Genomic DNA, 20,148 nt, shown 5'->3' with positions numbered 1-20,148 from the left:
TCCTCCGCTAAACCTCCCCAAGCACTTTCTTTTGCCAAGCGACTACAGCAGCTCATAGAGGCCTTGAAGGGGAAGGCCTTTTATGACAGAAAGTGCACTTATGAAATGGAGACCACAGACATCCCAGAGCAGCCTGCCTCCTTCTGATCTGACTCCCTTCTCAACGGACCCATTGAATCCCTCACTCCTGAGGAAAAAAAGTCGAAATAAATGATTATAAATACAAATATAAGTATATGTACATAAAGAGATGCTTTCTGGACTTCTTCCTATCTGCCCTCCCCAACTCAATCCCTCATCTCAACCACCTTGCCGCCTCCGTTCACCACCCGACAAGTTGGAATTGCTTGTATTAATGATGTCAATTGTGGTTCTTTTTAAATCTTGATTTTAAAAACTAGAGCAAGGTGACCTGGGGCTGTGGTCCAGGTAATCATTTAGCACTTAGTGTCTCTGCATATTAAATCAACGGGCCTCTCAGCTCCTGTGAGGTGAGCTGACTAGAAATGAAGGGTGTGCGTCCAAGTCTGCTGGAGGCCATGCTCTCCTGGTGGTGTGAAGAGACAGACCCACGAGAGGAATCTGTCCTTAGTTTGTTTCTTCTCTCCTCCTTGAGGTGGAAAATTCTGCCCTGGGCCTGTGATCTGTAGCTGACACTTGGGTCTCCTTCCTGGACAGACAGGGCTGAGCTCAAGGAACACTCTGATGGGAGCCTGCAGAGTCTAGGCGGCGGGTTCTTGTATACCTTCTGCAAACTTCCCATGCATGTGACTATAACCTAATCCCCTTCTTATATTTTCACTGTTCATATTACTCTTTGACTTCCTTTTTTTCATTTATCAAATACAGACGTTTCCATATTAGCACATACGGACCCCTTCTCTAACCACGCTCCACAGTATGGGCATTTATGAGCTATAGTGTCACGTTTCCTTCCTAGGAGGGAATTTCCAGTCTTCCATTTTACTTCCCCCTCAATGTGCACGTTTCCCCACATCTGGTTCATAACAAATTCATCAATCCTTGCCAATCTAATGGATGTTTTAATCTTCATTTTTAAAATTATGAATGAAGCTGTTTATAAGTGAAGCAAGACTCTTTTTTTTGCAGTACGCGGGCCTCTCACTGCTGTGGCCTCTCCTGCTGCGGAGCATAGGCTCCGGACGCGCAGGCTCAGTGGCCATGGCTCATGGGCCCAGCCGCTCCGCGGCATGAACCCACGTCTCCTGCATCGGCAGGCGGACTCTCAACCACTGCGCCACCAGGGAAGCCCTGGATTTAAAAATTTTTGAGATAAGAATCCAAGCTTCTAACTTTTCACCTTGATTAAGATGACTTAAATCTTGCGTTATATTAAAGCACTCAAATAAAACTATGCTCTTCATAGAGAGTAACCATCAAGACGTGGCTTAGTGATGATGAACGGACTGTTGTATCATTTCAGCTCCGCTTTGTTCTTCAGTCACTGAAACACGGATATCAAACCAAATATACATATTTTTTCACATATACAGTATTATACCACTTTGTAAAATAGAGACCATTTCCTAAATGACAATCTACATTCTTAAAAGCAAATAAAAAATTCTACATATTTCTTCTTCAGTGCAAAGCCTTTGAAAACAAACTCATTCAGAAAAGTGGTGCTTTACGTTTGGCTAGCTGTCTCTTACCTAAATCATACAAGACACAGCTATGAGAAAGTAAAGAAGGAAAAAATTAACAATAGTGGCAATATAATCATTTGAAAACTATGTGCATTCAACCAAATGTTAGCTGACAGCCGCAACAAGCCAAACCATGATTTACTGAACATTCTAATCAGTTCAAACTTTACACTATTATTATGTTAGGGAATAAATTCTCTTATACCACTGCTATCTCCTATAGGTAATTTGTTTAGTATGATTACATTCAAGGCCTTAGGATTGTTACCTCTTAAACTATACCACGTGTGTTTAAGTATTCTGTGAACTATGTAGGACAGAATATACTTTAAGATTAAATAGCACTTCTCTATTAAGTCTTTTTTCAGAAGACTGCAGAATCAACCAAAAATGACCTTCCATAAATTTTTTTCCACATTAAAAATGATAAATGGTTCTTATATGATCAGAAATTTTGTTCAGGTCAGGAAAATGTTACAATAAACTGGAGTTTTAGTGTTCCATAACACCTAAAATCTGTTTGTTTTATTTCTTGGTAACATTAGCATAAATCTACTTACAAAAATATAATTCAAAAGTTAGACTTCTAAATAAATTCCAGCTCCTTTCTCAGCTCTGATTTTTTTCTTTACTTAAATCAGCAAATCCATTTAACATAGAGGTGAAGCACCTAAATAGTTCAAAAGATTTTTCTCTAGCTGCCTAAAAATGAACTGATTAAATCATATTCAATGCAGGAACATCATTTCAGTTCACACCCGACCCTGAGAAGGTTCCAAGAAATGCGACAAGAACAAAGCCACCAGGAGTGTCCCCTATTGTTTTATGTTCAGTAAACATCGGGATTTTTAAAATATACAATAAACGTATACTGCACCAAGAGTATCAACAGAGGTGCTGAAGTCACATATAGAAGTGTGAAATGCCCTGCTTCAGATATTCTAATTTGTAAATAAATACCTATGATGTAACAATAACACGTTTCCACAGTGATCTGGGAACAGTGCCATTTTCTTGCCAATTTAATGGATTAATTTCCTTAACTAACTCTACAATTAAATACATAACACATGCTTCTTTTAAAAATGTGCTATAGGGACTTCCCTGGTGGTCCACTTGTTAAGACTCCACGCTCCTAATGTAGGGGCCTGGGTTTGATCCCTGGTCAGGGAACTAGATCCCGCATGCCGCAACTAAAAAGGTACCGTGTGCCGCAACGAAGATCTTACACCCGGCAACAAAGATCCCATGTGCGGCAACTAAGACCCGGCGCAGCCAAATAGATAAATAAAATGTGCTATACACAATTACAAGACACTGGAACTAAGCTTAATCACACTTTAATTAGTAAACTCACTTTTGTTATGTTTTTGTTAAAGGAAGAACAATGTGCTGCTATGATACTTCTAATGTAATGAGTTTTGTTCAAGATTATGGAAAGTTTGAATAATTCCCCTCCAGACCATTTCAGCTCAAATTTATACAGCTTCTTTAGTTACCTGACCAAGCCAGAAGAAAATAAAAGGAAAAAAGACACTCAGCCAGATGAGATAAAGAATGCTAACACGAGGCCCAGGCGCAGCTTGGGTTTTCTGTCCCAAGTGCCAGCGAAAGCAACGACAGACGGGTGTACACCTAAACAGAGTGCCAGTTCAGTCCATTTTTACTGGGCTCAAAATTTTTAATCAGAGTGATGAAATAAAATTCACATTTTGTGGCAAGACAAGAAACAATTAAACGTAGAATTTCTCTCTCCCGGTCTGGGCCTCCTCAGACCCTTTAGTGTGTGCTGTACATCTGCATTAACCAGACCTCCTCAGGTGAGAACCTTCTTTCCTAATCGTGTAAGGAGCAAAGACGACCCACTGCTGCCTCTGTACACGCAGATCTGGATCGTGTAAACTATCAATATGTCATTTGATATGTAACACGTTGTCTCAAAAAGGTATATAACTGTTCTTTGACCAAAAATGGGCCCAACAGTCCTCAGGGCTTTCTGCAAGACTGTCTCCTGGGTAATAATACTCAAATTGGCTCAAGTAAAATTTTCCATTCCTTCCTTAGATCAGCTATTGATTAATTAATTGAAGGGCCTCAATGAATTTCTTCAATTCTTCTTTCAGTAAGGCAGCGACACTCTGGTTGGATGATGTGCGCTTCTCTGCATAATACTTTATCTTTGGTTTTGTCTTGCTTGTCTGAAGAATAGCAAAACAGCATTTTGAAAAGCAAGTGTGAAAGTAGCTCTTTTGCCCATTTCTGTTCCCCTCTAAACTTGAAAGAACCTAATTAACCTGTTTATTCTTTTCCTAGATAAGAAGAACTAAGAATAAAGAATTAAGTAAAGAATGACCAGCTCTCTATCCCCAACAACCCCCTCAGCAACCCTGCAGGCAGATCACACGGGCAAGACGGGCGTCAGAAGGGAGAGTCAGCCAGCCTGCACGCAATAGGGAAGGATGCAGAACACAGCCTCCTGCCTCGATGATTCACTGAGATTCTCCCCCCCTCTCGCTTTTCCCTTTAAAAACTGTCATGGCTGAGTAGAATCTTTGGATTTGGTCTGGGGATATGAGTCTGCCTTCTCCCCAGATCGCCGGCTTTTCTGATTAAAACATCTTTCCTGTCTACTGACACTTGCCTCTCGATTGTTGGCTTTTGAGCGGTGAACAGCTGAACCTGAGTTTGGTAACAAATGTAATCATTTGGTTATTTTTATTCACAGGCAGCATTGATTTCTTTCTTTTTTATAAATTTATTTAATTATCTTTGGCTGCATTGGGTCTTTGTTGCTGTACGTGGGCTTTCTCTAGTTGCGGCGAGCGGGGGTGGGGGGCTACTCTTCGTTGTGGTGCGCGGGCTCCTCATTGCAGTGGTTTCTCTTGTTGTGATGCATGGGCTCTAGGTGTGCAGGCTTCAGTAGTTGTGTCACGTGGGCTCAGTAGTTGTGGTTCACGGGCTCTAGAGCTCACGCTCAGTAGTTGTGGCGCACGGGCTTAGTTGCTCAGTGGCATGTGGAATCTTCCTGGACCAGGGCTTGAACCCGTGTCCGCTGCATTGGCAGGGGGATTCTTAACCACTGGCAGGGGGATTCTTAACCACCAGGGAAGTCCAGCATTGACTTCTTATTAGGCTGGCTGCTGTCATATTCACAGGTAATGTCCCATGTATGCAATAAGATGGATATTCTTTCAGAGAATCAAAATTGTGAAGACTTTCAAATATGCATTTGTTGGTAGTCAGATCAAAACACAAGAAATATGAAGTTTTTGAAATATGATAATCATATTTTTCACAAACCTTAATCGGTTACTGGCTCAGTGTTATGCTTATGGTTTCCAGTTAAGATAACACCTCAGCCACAACAATGGCTGTACTCACCCCATCTTTATTCAAAATTGAAGTTCCACACAGAAAAGCAATGGACTTTTTAAATGCAATAATGACTTCTTTCCCATTTTCCAGGTCTTTTATCCTACTTCCTAGCCATTTAAAGTCTGATAATATTTCTTCAAAATAAAAATCCTTCTTTTTTTAAAAAAATAATTTATCTATTTATGTATTTTATTTTCGGCTGCTGTTGGGTCTTCGTTGCTGCACACGGGCTTTCTCTAGTTGTGGCAAGCAGGGGTTACTCTTTGTTGTGGTGTGAGGGCTTCTCATTTTGGTGGCTTCTCTTATTGTAGAGCACGGGCTTTAGGCACGTGAGCTTCAGTAGTTGTGGTACGTGGGCTCAGTAGTTGTGGCTTGTAGGCTCTAGAGCACAGGGTCAGTAGTTGAGGCACACGGGCTTAAGTTGCTCCATGGCATGTGGGATCTTCCTGGAGCAGGGCTCGAACCTGTGTCCCCTGCATTGGCAGGCAGATTCTTAACCACTGCACCACCAGGGAAGTCCCTAAAATCCTTCTTTAAGTGCAACTGGATACAAAATTTTGGAAGAGACACTGCTGAGGCTAACATATAAACATTATTCTCAGCAAAACCCTGCCACCAGAGCAGAACCAAGTCCTGCAGCTCCAAAAGTCATCCAGCAACAAAGAAACTACTTGTTTGTCCCATTCAGTAACAGATTTTCAAATTGTTCTTTTGTTTTGGCATTGTTTACTGGTTTGCAAAGGGTGGCTAAATATAAAAAATCAATCAATGTAATTCACTACATTGATAGAAGTGAGGTGGAAAGACCACACAGTCATCTCAACTAATGCAGGAAGAGTATTAGACAAAATCCAGCAGCCTTTTATAATGAAAGCACTCAGAAAATCAGGAATAGAAGGGAACTTCTACAACATGATAAAGGCCATATGAAAAATCCATAGCTAACATCACATTCAGTGGTGAAAAACTGAAAAATTTCCCCCTAAGATCAGGAACAAAACAAGGATGGCTGCTTTTACTATTTAATTCAACATAGTACTGGAAATTCCAGTCAGAGGAGTTAGGCAAGAAAAGGAAATACAAGTCACCCACATTGGAAAGGAAGAAGTAAAACCTTTTCAATATGCACATGATATGATTCTATTTATAGAAAAACCCCAGAGTATGTGCAGGAAAACTATTAGAATTAATAAAAGAATTCAGCAAAGTTTCAGGGTACAAGATCAACACACAAAAGTCAGCTGTTTCTATAAACAGCAAGGGATAGATAAAAAAGTAAATAGCATTTAAAAAAATCTGGAAATAAATTTAACCAAGAAGTGAGAGATTCATACGTGAAAAGTACAAACATTGATGAAAGAAGTTAAAGATATAAATAAATGGGAAAAAAAAAGGAAAGACATCCAGTGTTCACGAATTGGAAGACTTAATATTGTTAAGATGTCAAAACAATCTTTAGAAAGAAGTTGAAGGACTCATACTTTCCAAGTTCAAAACTGTACTACAAAGCTACAGTAATTGAAATAGTGTGGTATTGGCATAAGGATAGACATCTAGACCAATGGAATAGAATTGAGAGTCCAGAAATAAACTCATACAACTATGACCAATTGATTTTTGACAAAGGTGGCAAGACCATTCAGACAGAAAAGAATAGTGTTCTTGACAAATGTTGCTAGGACAACGGGATATCCACATGCAAAGGTAGGAAGCTGGATCCCTACGTTATACTATATATAAAAATTAACTCCAAATGGATCAATGACTTACATATAAGAGCTAAAACCATAAAACTCTTAAAAGAGAACATAAGGGTAAGTCTTCATGACCTTGGACTTGGCAATGGGTTCTTAGATATGACACCAAGAGCATGAGCAATAAAAGAAAAAAAAAGATAAATTGGACTTGATCAAAATTAAATACTTTTCAGGGAATTCCCTTGATGTCCCAGTGGTTTGGACTCGGTGCTTTCACTGCCAAGGGCCCGGGTTCGACCCCTGGTTGGGGAACTAAGATCCCGAAAGTCACGAGGCACGGCCAAAAAAAAAAAAAAAAAGTTAAATACTTTTGTTCATTAAGGACATTATCAAGAAAGTGTAAATACAACCTGTAGAATGGGAAAAATATTTGTAAAAGTCATAAATAAGAATTTAATATCCAGAATATGTAAAGAATTCTTATAACTCAACAGCAAAAAGTCAAACAACTCAATTTAAAAATAAGCAAAATAGGGGCTTCCCTGGTGGTGCAGTGGTTGAGCGTCCGCCTGCCAATGCAGGGGACACGGGTTCGTGCCCCGGTCCGGGAAAATCCCACATGCCGCGGAGCGGCTGGGCCCGTGAGCCATGGCCGCTGGGCCTGCGCGTCCGGAGCCTGTGCTCCACAACGGGAGAGGCCACAACAGTGAGAGGCCCGCGTACCGGGAAAAAAAAAAGAAAAGAAAAATACTTGAATAATTGTTTCTCCAAATAAATAATACAAACGAAGGGGAAATGTATCTCAAAACCACAGTGAAGTACCACTTCATAACTACTAAGATGGCTTATCTTTAAAAATGGAAAATAACAAGTGCTAGCAAGGATGTGGGAAATTGGAACTCTTGTACATTGCTTGTAGGACAGCAATGTAAAATGGTGTAAAATGGCGGTTCCACTGTGGAAAACACATTGGCAATTCCTCAAAAGTTTACACATAAAATTACTATATGGTCTTTTTTTAAAAAATAAATTTGTTTTTGGCTGTGTTGAAAGCTGCGCGCAGGTTTTCTCTAGTTGTGGCAAGCGGGGGCTACTCTGCATTGGGGTGCGTGGGCTTCTCATGGTGGTGGCTTCTCTTGTTGCGGAGCACAGGCTCTAGGCGCATGGGCTCAGTAGTTGTGCCTCGCAGGCTCTAGAGCACAGGCTCAGTAGTTGTGGTACATGGGCTTAGTTGCTCCGTGGCATGCAGGATCTTCCCGGACCAGGGATGGAGTCTGTGTCCCCTGCACTGGCAGGAGGATTCTTAACCACTGCGCCACCAGGAAAGTCCCACTATATGATCTTGTAATTCCACTCCTAGATCACTGTGCTATGCCCTCCTCCCCCACCCCCCAACTTAAATGTTGAAGCCCTTACCCTCATGTGATTGTATTTGGAGACATGGTCTTCAGGAAGTAATTAAGGTTAAATGAGGTCATAAGGGTGGGGCCCTAATTAGGATGTCACTATGGGGGTCACAGGATATAGTCTTTTTAAAAAAACTATTTATTTTTTGGCTGCGTTGAGTCTTTGTTGCTGCGTGTGGGCTTTCTCTAGGTGTGGCGAGCGGGGGCTACTCTTTGTTGCGGTGCGCGGGTTTCTCACTGCGTTGGCTTCTCGTCGCGGGGCACAGGCTCTAGAGCACAGGCGCAGTAGTTGTGCAGCACGGGCTTAGTTGCTCCGTGGCACGTGGGATCTTCCTGGACCCGGGCTCAAACCCGGGCCCCGGCACTGGCAAGTGGATTCTTAACCACTGCGCCACCAGGTAAGTCCCAGGACATAGTCTTTTAAGAGGAATCTACCTGAACACAAAGAGGTCATGTGGGCACACAGTGAGATGGCAGCTGCCTACAAGCCAAAAGAGGCTTCAGAATGAAACCTACCTTGCCAGCATCTTCACCTTAGACTTCCCGGCCTCCAGAACTGTGAGAAATAAATACCTGTTGTAAGCCATCCAGTCAGCGGTATTTTGTTACAGCAGCCTGAGCAGACTCTGACACCCAAAAGCATTGAAAACTGCTCATATAAGCACATGTATAAGCATGTTCATAGCAGCACTATTCGCAATAGCTGAAAGATGGATCCAAACATCCATCAATGGATGAACGGATAGACAACTTGTGTTATTTAATACAATGGAACATTATTTAGCCACAGAGAGGAATGAAGTAGATGATATATGCGTGAATCTTGAAAACATGCTGAGTGAAAGACACAAAAGGTCACATATCGTTTTATTTCATTTATATGAAATATCCAGAGTAGATAAACCCATAGAGACAGAAAGCACGTGGATCAGTGTTTCAAAGGGGCTGAGGGGAGGGAGCGTTGGAGAAAGTACTTAACGAGTAAGGGGTTTCACTTCAGAGTGATGGGGACGTTTTAGAACCAGACGGAGGTGACAGCTGCACAACCCTGTAACTGTACTAAATGGCCCTGCACTGTGTACTTTCATTTTATGTTCTGCAATTTCACCTCAAGGAATTAGTTAAAAAAGACTCAGGGGTGGTGTTCCCGTATGTCAGGATGACATACTGCTTTAAGAAGCACGTGGATTTGAGCAATGTATGGGTAGGTGGCCACGGATATTGCTGGCACCCTGCCTGAGCACTTATCCCCTACCTACTTTGAGTGTTGAAACTCACAGCTGCCCTTTCCCCAGGGAACTGTCCTTGCTAAAACAGGAGCCCTTTTGCCCTGGACACCATGAGTCACCCCTTCCACCTCCTCCTCACACACTTGGTCAACTGGCACAAGAAGGGCCCTGGTCTCAAAGTGGGACCGTCCTTGTAAGGCAGTTTGTCCTCCAGAGCTTCCCTAGGGAGGGGGAGACTGAAGCTGGTCCCCAGCAGAGACAGAAAACTGCCACAATGAGTCATCTGAACAAGAGTTGCCTCCTCAGGCTTTGCTTCCAGGGAACCTGATGCAAAATGGTTACATAAAGCCAATACTGACGGTGAATTATATGGTTTTTGAATTATATCTCAGTGAAGCCATTATATTTAAAAAACACTTATTAATCATTTATAATAACTAAAGGGTTGTTTCTGTCGTTGTTTTTAAAAGTACATCTCACCAGGGTAACGCATTCCTGAAATTTCCTGGCCGGGTTAAATCTGTGAAGTTGAAATTGTAAGCATCAGTAATCTAAAGGGTAAAAATGCTTGTTCTTGACTCCCAAACAAATACCCATTCTTTTAAAAACACTAAATTCCACGGAAACGGTCTCTGTGACAATAAATCTAGAGATAACATTACAGGTCACGGCAGTCTCCCCTTACTAACGTGGCTGATGATCCGCTCGTTCTCTTGTGACTCTTTGCTCAGAGAAATCCATGCCCACAAAGCATGCACATCTATTCAACGTAAATAAAAATAAATTTAAAAAATGGAAATGATGTACAAGATGATCATAAAAGCATCCTAGTGAACCACAAGTCCTGGAGATAAATGGAAAAGGCAGCATGAGAGTTCTCAGCAGCCCTTGCCACCCAAGGAGGTACAATGTCCACACTAGTCCTCAAGAAAAATGAAGGAAATCCTCCCTTGTTGAAATAGGAGTTTTAAAGGAAGCTTTCCGAAAGTCAATTTTTTACAATGCAAACAGGTGTGCCTTATGGTGTGGCTGTATTGACCCTCGATGTTTACAACTACGATGTTTGTGTATTACTAAGTATGGCCAGACCAGTCGCCTGCTTTCACATGATGTTAACAACAAACTTGGGCCTGTGATCTTGGCCTCGCTGTTCATCAATGTACTGGCTGTACCTAGAAGAACTCTGGAAAAACTTACGGAATGAACAGCTCTCTGCTCAAAACCATTTTCTTAAAATGGTTGGTTTCGTTGGGAGACTAGAGGAAAAAGGATAGTCAGGAATTAGAAATCATTCCCTTGGTAGAAATGCAACGAATAGGCCCTGAGGTCAGTTCTGGGAGGGGGAAAAAGAACACCTAAATTTCCTTTTATTTAAGAGACACACACAGAATGTTCCCCGATTTTCTTCACCGTCCCACAGAACCTGGAGGGTCCATCCTTAATTCTGCCTCAGGGTCTGGTGTGGACCCCTTACACCTGTTGATGGCACTTGCTGGTGTTGACCCCTTCCCTGCCCGACTACAGGGGAGGGAACAACTGTGAAGGGTCAGGTCTCACGGGCCATGGCAGTGGGGGAGCAAATGGGATGGTTGGGTCTGTAGGAGGCATAGCAGGGGATGGCCTGGAAGAATGTCTCACGTGAGAGCTGAAGGACTGCCGAAGGGAGGGGTATTCTGAACTCCCCCCCTCCCCAAGTCGGCCGTGGAGAGAGGCCTCCTTCCGTGGCTCAGGAGGGAGATGGGCTCTTGACGCGGCCACGCTGCTCTTTGCCCAGCATATCCTCCTCCTTCTGCTCCAAGCTGATGCTCTGTGAACAAGGTTGCAGGTGAGGCCTGGCCTTGCATTTGCCCAACTGTAGCTCTGACACCTCTAGGGGCAGTGCCCTCGACGAGCACGTGTGGCCTGCAAAGTCGGTCTGTTGGGTTATGCTCTGCACCCCTATGAAGGGAAGCCGCTTCCTCTACGCCACCTGACATCCGGGCCTGACCTACCTCAAGCTCCTGCAAAACCTCATCCATGAAGTCCCGGGAGTTCTGTTTGTAAGACACAGCTAATCGAATTGCATCGCTGAAGAGCTGGAGGTAAGGTGAAGGTGGTGGGAAGGAAAACAAGGCCGTGGGGCCAGTGGCCTGGACCCTGCCTGCCCTGTACCCACTGGCCCCGTTCCCATCATATGTCCACACAGTACTCCACCCTAAAATCAGCAAGGTCACTCCTCAATTCACCTTTTCCCTGTCACCCTGACCCCATGCATGGTCAACGTACCTTTTCTTCACCAAGCCCAACCCACCACCGGCCCTACTGTCAATGCTCACACGACCCCTTCCTGTCACCACATGCTCAGCACAGCCCCCAAAACAGTGCCCGTCCTCTCCACCAGCCCTGCAGCCAGCCCTTCTCTCCATCGCTTCCCTGGTAACTTCAGCACCAGGCCTTCCCCGGCCTTACGAGACTGTCTCTGCAGTCTCCCATTACCTTCACAACGTTGGTACCATCAGCAGCTGAGACAAAGTACAGGGGCAGGGAGAACTTCCTGGCAAAACTGAAGCTTTTTTGGGTCATCTTTATGTCTGCTGTAGAGAGAAGGTAGGACATGGGCCTGTCTACAAAGGCAAAGGGAGAGAATTTTGCAGGGTGGGTCACTGGAGGTCCCCATTCTAGGAAGAGGGACGAGGAGGGACAACCAGGGGACGTGTCTTAGAAAGAGTTCACTTCACTGGGATCTGTATCTCGAGAAGGCAGGTTGGCTCACTTGGATCCTTACTGGGAGGGCAGTGATGGCAAGAAACCAAGGGCTGTGTGTCGGGAAAAAGAATGGACCATTGACGGTTCGCTGGCCCAGCAAAGGAAGAGGAAACGTGTGACGGTGGGTCCCCCCATGAATTGCTGGCACCCAGATGTAGGGTGGCCTCACCATCGATTTTATTGGCCACCACAATGCATGGAATCTCTGGCCTGAACTCCCGAAGCTCTGTATACCAGGTGCTCAGGTTCTTGTAGGTGATTTTCCTCTGCACATCAAATACCTGCAATTAGCAGAGGAAAGAAGACAGCCCAAGTGCATCAGTGTCTCTGCATGCCACCCCCAGGTGACACACACACAAGCAGGCAAACACGGGCTTGGCAACTCGGACCACGCACCACTCTGAGCGGCCTCCCCTCTAACCACAAGGGCTATGCCTTGCCCACCCTTCTCACCGTCTAGAACCTTCATGTTGTCACCTTATTTACCTATTTTAACCAGATTTTATCATTTTACTTATTGATAAGTCCGTTACAAATGGTAAGCTTTTTGCTTTTTTCGTAGTCTAACTACTGCTTAAACTTTGTTTAAAAACTCCTTTATAATGGGACTTCCCTGCTGGTCCAGTGGTTAAGACTCCACACTTCCAATGCAGGGAGCGTGGGTTCCATCCCTGGTTGGGGAACCAAGATCCCACATGCCACGCGTGGTGTGGCCAAAAAACCCCAAAACACCTCCTCTATGATAATCTTAAATGTTTCTAGAATTTCCTTTCAGTTATTTTGATTTACTTTTAATTATAAACTTTTAATTTTGTATTTTAGACTTTGCAGAAGTACTTTTGTCTTTTATTATTTTGTAGCTTATCATAATTTTATTAACTTTCTATAATTTATAGTTTTTACCTATTGAAAAGTGCCCGCAAGAAGCATGAGCACTGTGACTGGCTCTAGGGCGGGGAGGACAGAAGCCCTAAGATGCTTCAAGTTGCTGCTACAGGGATCCTTCAAGCCCCTCGCAGGAGCTCCTCAAAGGCCAGCTTTCTGTTGCCCAGACACCCTCCAGAAGAGACTCACATGTCCAAACTGCCCCAGCACGACAGTGGATTGAGATGCACAACCCTGTAACCTGCTGGAATGGCAGATCTTACTTCTAAACAACCCAGCCCTTCACGGGAGTAACCATGTCCAGGGCCAGGGATTCCCCCTGCATGGCAGTGGGCTCTGGTCAGCAGCTGTCACACCTGAGGCAGCACGAGGTCCACCTGAGAGGCTCTTCTATGGTACTCTCCAGGCCCAATTTCAATAAATGACTACTTTGTCTTGAATTCCCAATAAAGACTTCTTTTAAAATACGCTTGTAATGAAACTTCCGGAATCTGCTTCACACCTCCCATGGCTGCCTTCCATGGTGACTGTTAGTCACACTTTGTCCAGGTCTGGTTTCCTGAGCTTCCTTTCCTTGTTTTGAGAGCCGAGGAGCTGGTTAGGCTGAGAAGCATACCCTTTGGGGTTTCAAGGTGGAGGGTGGAACCCCAGCTCCCTCTGGGACTATCAGGTCCCCATGTGGTCACAAGAGGCTGAGCGCTTTCTACCGGCAAGGCCCCCTACAGCAGGCTGGGGCTGGTGGTAGGCACCTGCACATACAGGTATGCAGGGAGGCTGGCAGGACGAACACCCCAGGTCTCAGAAGAGGGCCCAAAAGGAGCTAGTAGAGATGTGTCAGAGGCAAGAGGTCACGACTGCTGGCACTAGTCTGCCCCCATTTGCCTTACCCTGTTACCCTCTTTTGTTTTGTCCCATTATAGGTACTAGCATTAAATTTTGGAAAATTTCAAGAGATCTTGTGCTTAAGGGACAGAAGAGCCTGAGAAAGGAGCCAGTGAGTTTGTGGGCAGGAGGTCCTAAAGGACACAGGTTTACAGTTCCTCTCTCTATTCGTGGCCGTTGCCATAGCTGAGTGTCAGGCTCTCCTGCGGCACTTGTCACCCACTGGCTACTGGGCTGGACCTCTGAGGGCTGTGCTCTAGACAGCAAAGTGAGAGGCTGAGACGGAGGAGGGGCCCATTTTGGAGGGGAAAGCTCCCTGGGAACCAGAGCCTGCTCAGCCCCAGCATCTGCCCCTAGAGAGCAGCGGATGAGGGAGGCCTCCATTAGGGAGGGACTGTGTTGGACTCTTAGATGCTCTGCCTGATGATGAGGCCCTGAACTTGCTCCTCCCGCTGGAACTGTGGCTCCACACACCCCCCCACCCCCCACCCCCCAAAGAGAAGCTGGCTCTGGCGTGTTCTCACTCCGAACCTCTGGGAAGCACGTGCAGTCTGAAGCCTGTGCTAATCCTTCCCTTCAGCACCCAGCCCTGGTGAGGAGGGCTCAGTCCTGCTGGGCCCTTCATCCCTTCACCCCTCAGGCCAGACTTGCCCAGAGCCTTTGCCCTCCAGTTGGTTTCATACCATGATGCAGGCGTGGGCCTTGTGGTAGTAGGAGGCGTGCATGCTCTGGAACCGCTCTTGGCCTGCTGTGTCCCAAAAGTCTGCAATGTGAACACAGCTCTGACTGCCTGATGGGGGATGAAGGGCAGAGAGCCCCAGACGCTGAGCACCTCTGTGCGGTGTCTGTGTTCGGAAACACAGGCACCCGTGGGAGGATGGGGAGCAACGGAGACCACACAGCTCGCGGGTGTGTTGTCAGGATGTGACGCACCTGGGCGTGCGTGGGGGCGGGTGAGAGGGAGACCCAGGGCCAGGAGGAAGGAGAGTACAGACAGGGAGCCCCAAGAGGGAGAGGGTCAGTGACCTCCTTCCCCCACCTGTAAGATGCAGGACGCTCCAAGGTCACAACTAGGTCCAATTCCCATGTGTGCTGATCACAGAGGGTGGACACAGTCAGGCCGGACGTGTGGTCTGGCCAAGGGGAAGGTTGTGACCACATTTAAAGCCAAACCCTTTGTGGCAGATGACACTCAGACCAACCCTGTTATTTCTTTACACTGGCTGGAGAGCACCGGGACAGAACCCCGCGTGCTTCCTCCCACCCTCCCTGGCTTCCGGGCTCTCTGGGTTGTACCTATCACCCTTCATCCACGCCTGGGGCCTCATTTCCCCCTGCTTGATTCTCTCCCCCCCCCACTTCTCCCTCCTGAGAGTGGTGTGGCTCGGCACTGTGCTGCTCACCCACAAGGACGGTCTTGCCGTCCACCGTGGCCGTGTGCTTGTACAGGGTCAGGGCGTGTGTGGACAGCTGCCGGGGCTGACTGCACTTAGGTTAAGGGGCAAAGATGAATGAAAAGAGACGTAAGCAAGGTGCTGGGGGGCGGCTGCTGGGGGGATGGAATGGGCTCTCTCTCTCCTTCTTTAAGAAGTTACTTAGATTTTAAACTGAATGAGTGTTGCAGACAGAGGATCAACTTCAAATATCACAGGCACAAGCTCCATGGAAAGGTGACGGGTGGGAGAGGTTGGGATTATGTCCTGGCCACCTAAGTCCAAGGGAAAACATGGAATGGAATTTTACAGAGCAGCTGTTTGAAACAGCATCACGTAGTTGGCCAATGAGACTGCGGGGATGCCCCAGCTCCCCATGGATGGGGCTCTTGCAGGCCAGAGAGGAAACCCAGCCATAAGAAGCAACATGACAGTTCCAGGGAAAAAAAGTCTTCATAAGCCAGACAGCTGACAAACTGTTTATGAACTGTAGTTTGCTTTTTGCAACTGTATCAAAAAGCTTGGGGAATAACATTTCCTGAAGCTGCAAGATGCTGTGTGGTTTAACCATCGGAGCTGGGATGATGCAGGTGGGTGGGTGCAAAGGAGAACTCGGTAGAAGGTGAAGTAAGATACACTTAGAGTCTACCACGGGGGGGCTGGGGCCCCGGGCAGGGAGCAGGGCGCTCTGGGGCTCTTCTCACCCCCAGTTCTCAATGGACTCACTCGGGAAGCTTTTAAAAACCATCCCAATTGTCTCATTCCAAACCTGCACAATGCAACGATTCACGGAAGGAGGGTGGGGCTGGTGGTTCCTATTTTACAAAGTTGACTCATACCAGAGAATGTTTAAACATTAGAGAGCCCAAGCTCTGAGGTCAGAGATGTTAAGTGACTTGCCCAGCGCCAGAGCTACTAAGAAGGAAGAGGTGGGGTTTGAGTCCAGGCATTTGACGAGGTACTTACTGTTAGCCATTCCACTGCTTTCCTAATAGAAAGCAGATCCAAATGTGAGTAAGCCTGAAAATATGCAGCACCAACAACATGTGATGCCACGTGGGTCAGCTGGTGAGAAGCCAGCATGAAACAAAATCTGCGAATTTACTCACTTATCCCTCCTCCCTGGACTGCTGGAGCAAAGGGGTGGGCAGTGGGGCTGAGCTGGCCTGAGGGTGGAAAGGGCCACAGGAACAAGGAGCATTTCAAAACTTGAAGGATACAATCCATCCATGAGAAATCTCTCCATAAGTCTGTAAGGAGAATGTGCAAGTGGTCAGGTGCATCCCTCAACGCTCCTGCCTGCCCCTGTTGCACCACCCAAGGGTTGAAAACTTGGAAGCCAGCTGTGGCTTCCCCCCTCCCACTCCTTCCACAGCTACACAGTTTCCTTTCAAGGACAATGCCCAGGAACCACCCACCCACCCTCTTTCTGACTCCCCTTAAGTTCCTGACACCCTTCGGCTATAACGCTGACCCAGCACCCACAGATGCTTTCCCTGTGGGCAGGGACCCCAGCTTCCTCCTTTTAGGGAATAAACAAACTGTGGTACATCTATAATATGGACTACTACTCAGCAATAGCAAGGAAACAATTACCGATACACCAACAATTTGAACAAATCTGAAGGGTATTACGCTGAGTGAAAAAGGTCACACGTTGTATAATTCCTTTTATACAATGCTGCCAAGATGACACAATTATAGAGGTGGAGAATATTAGTGGCTACAGGGGTTAATAGGGGTGGTAGGAGGTGAAGTGGGGTGGGTGTGACTATAAATGGACAGCAGGACCGAGGTCTCTGCAGTGATGGAATAGTTTTGTACCTTGAGTCCAGTGATGCTTACACAAATCTACACATGTGACAAAATGACACAGAATTATACATATGCATTGAACTAATGCCAGTTTCCTGAATTTGATCTCGTACTACAGTTATGTAAGATATAACCACTGGGGAAACTGGGTGAAGGGTACACAGGCCCTCTCTGTATTCTCTTTGCAACGTCCTGTAAATCTGTTATTTCAAAATGAAAAGTTAAGAAATAAACAAAACAAAACAAAACAGACTGGGAGAAGCTACGTGCAATGCCAATCACTGACAAAGAATTAATATACAGAGATTATGAACGGCTCTGATACGTGAATAAGAGAACACACACACAACCTGGGTCCTAAGAATATGAACAGACAATTCAGCAGAATGGCTAAAAAACATATGAAGAGATGCTCAATCTTGAATGATTTTAATGTAAATTAATGATTTTCATGCAAATTAAAATAAAATGAAGTAGCACACACATCCTTCAGATTAGCAAAGTTGAAAAAGTCGTATGATACCAAATGTTGCACATTTTGTGGAAACTCTTGTACTGTGCCGGTAGGAGTGCGAACTTAATATACTACTACTTTGGAGAGCAACTGGGATAAGTCAAAGTTTGAGCTAATCCTAAAACTGGGCAATTTCACTCCAAGTCTAATAGACTGTGTGCCCAAGATGATAGGCATAAAAATATTCACTGCAGTATTGTGTCTAATACCATAAAAATTGTAATTTCATAACTGTTCTTCAACAGAAGAATGGACAAATATATTTTAGTACAAAAAAATTTAAAATAATTACTAAGTGCTTGCCATTTGCCAGATACTATGCTAGGTGCCATGATATAACATTTAACAAAACAGAGGAAAATTCCTGTCTTCATGGAGCTTACAGTCTAGTGGGTGAAGACAGACAGTAAACACACACTTAAAATATATATAGCCACGTGTATGGTCACTGGATTTAGAAAAGCATTACTGCAATTCAACGGGGTAAAGGATTGTTTTATCAAGAAATGGTGTGGAAACAACTGGATATCTATGTAGGAAAAAAATGAACATTACTTGAGGACATTACTTAAAATGGTGGAGTATGAAGTTCTATGGGTCGCTCCCTCAACTGAAACAACCAATAACTGGAAAAAATGATCAGAATCAACTATTTCAGAACTCTGGAACCTGACTGGACACAACGACCAGTAGAGTGCTGGATAAAAGGAGAGTGCTGGTCTTGTGCAAAGAACAACACGCACAAACCAGCAATGGTCACCCACTCCTCAGGCCCACTGCAGCTAGGCGGTGCCCCGTGTTCCAAATGTCTGGCTCCAGTAGAGATACTCTCCTCAAAAAGTTTGGCCGAGGAGCCGGATCTCAGCTCTCTCAGGCTTCAGAGTCTTCCCCTGCTGGCATCTATTGGAAATTTAAAGGGATAGGAATACTATTCCCTTTGTTTCTTTCCCCTTTTGGAGCCAAATATTTAAGGAAATCTTTATCAGGTCACTGTCTGATCACAGATAATGGAATAGAAATATCAGTGACCACACACAAGAAGGAATATACACTGTGCAAAAATAGTATATGGAAAAGTTACAAGTGGATACTCCAGCTCTAAACAAGCAGAAATCAGCCATACCCGAGGAGTGGGAATATCTGAGTTCCAAAGTCACCACATCAAAATACTCAGAATGTCTAATTATCAACCAGAAAAGTACAAAGCATACAACGAAACAGGAAGGTATAGCCTATTCTCATGATAAAAAGAATTTAACAGAAACAATACCTGAAGAAATCCAGACCCTGGAATTACCAGTCAAAGAAGTTAAATCAATTATCTTAAATATGCTCAAAAAACTAAAGAAAACCATGGACAAAGAACTAAAGGAAATTAGAAAGCAACATATAAACAGAATGAGAGTATTAATAAAGAGATAGAAATTATGAAAAGAAACCAAACGGATATTCTGGAGCTGAAAAGTACAATAATTTAAATGAAAAACTCCCTAGACAGTTTCAACAGCATACTTGAGAAGGCAGAAGAAAGGATCAGCAAACTTGAAGATAAGGCAACTGGAATTATCCAGTCTGAGAAGCAGAAAGAAAAACGAGTAAAAATGACCAGTGCCTAAGGAGCCTATCAGACAACATAAATCATCCTAACACATGCATCATAAATAGAAGAGGGGTGGGGGCAGAGAGATTAGTTGAAGAAATAATGGCTAAAAACTTCCCAAACCTGATGCAAGACATGAATGTACACACCCAGGGAGCTCAACAAACTCCAAACAGGATAAACTCACAGAGATCCACATTATAGGCAAATTGACAAAACTCAAAGACAAAATCCTCAATAAGATAAACAGCCAACTTCTCATCAGACACCACTGAGATCAGAAGGCAGTGGAATGATATATTTAAAGTCCTGAAAAAAAAATTGTCGAAAAAGAATTCTATGTTCAGCAAACTATCCTTCAAGAATGAAGGAGAAATTAAGACATTCCCAGATAAACATAAGCTGATGTGGCTTATTACCAGTAGATCTGTCCTATAAGAAATGGTACAATAAGTCCTTTAGGTTGAAATGAAAGGACACTAGACAGTAACTTGAAGCCGTATGAAGAAATAAAGATCTTCAGTAAAGGTAGCTACACAGGTAAATGTAATAACCAGTATTCTTGGGCTTCCCTGGTGGTGCAGTGCTTAAGAATCCACCTGCCAATGCAGGGGACATGGGTTCGAACCCTGGTCCAGGAAGATCCCACACGCTGCAGAGCAACTAAGCCTGTGTGCCACAACTACTGAGCCTGCGCTCTAGAGCCCACAAGGCACAACTACTGAGCCTGTGTACCACAATTACTGAGGCCCACGCACCTAGAGCCCGTGCTCTGCAACAAAAGAAGCCACCGTGATGAGAAGCCCGTGCACCACAACGAAGAGTAGCCCCCATTTGCAGAAACTAGAAGAAAGCCTGTGCGCAGCAACAAAGACCTAAAGCAGCCAAAAAAAAAAAAAA

General features: G+C 44.8%; 2 protein-coding genes across 9 annotated transcripts in view; one reads left to right on the top strand and one right to left on the bottom strand.

The window, feature by feature from the left end:
- The window catches only part of ACR (acrosin), a 5,691-nt gene extending 5,544 nt beyond the window's left edge, over positions 1–147 (top strand). Inside the window, 2 exon segments of the mRNA XM_024737387.1 lie at position 1; positions 3–147. The exon segment at position 1 is cut by the window's left edge and continues 226 nt beyond it. Coding sequence (XP_024593155.1) covers position 1; positions 3–147 — 146 coding nt within the window.
- Positions 148–8,930: 8,783 nt separating this feature from the next.
- RABL2B (RAB, member of RAS oncogene family like 2B) overlaps positions 8,931–20,148 on the bottom strand; it is a 16,717-nt gene continuing 5,499 nt past the window's right edge. For 2 of the 8 annotated variants that reach the window (XM_024737504.1, XM_024737497.1), the window contains exons 3-9: positions 16,540–16,569; positions 15,290–15,369; positions 14,570–14,649; positions 12,289–12,400; positions 11,850–11,977; positions 11,366–11,449; positions 8,931–11,181 (exon numbers count right to left, since the gene is read on the bottom strand). In XM_024737504.1, coding sequence (XP_024593272.1) covers positions 11,101–11,181; positions 11,366–11,449; positions 11,850–11,977; positions 12,289–12,400; positions 14,570–14,649; positions 15,290–15,369; positions 16,540–16,569 — 595 coding nt within the window. In that variant the 3' untranslated portion in view covers positions 8,931–11,100. The remainder of the gene's footprint in view (positions 11,182–11,365; positions 11,450–11,849; positions 11,978–12,288; positions 12,401–14,569; positions 14,650–15,289; positions 15,370–16,539; positions 16,570–20,148) is intronic. The other 6 variants (XM_024737501.1, XM_024737500.1, XM_024737503.1 and 3 more) reach the window with 5 other exon arrangements.

The sequence above is a fragment of the Neophocaena asiaeorientalis genome, unplaced genomic scaffold (genome assembly GCF_003031525.2).
Source record: "Neophocaena asiaeorientalis asiaeorientalis breed wild unplaced genomic scaffold, Neophocaena_asiaeorientalis_V1.1 scaffold242, whole genome shotgun sequence".
Classification (NCBI taxonomy): Eukaryota; Metazoa; Chordata; class Mammalia; order Artiodactyla; family Phocoenidae; genus Neophocaena; species Neophocaena asiaeorientalis.
This window is presented reverse-complemented; position numbering and strand designations above follow the sequence as displayed.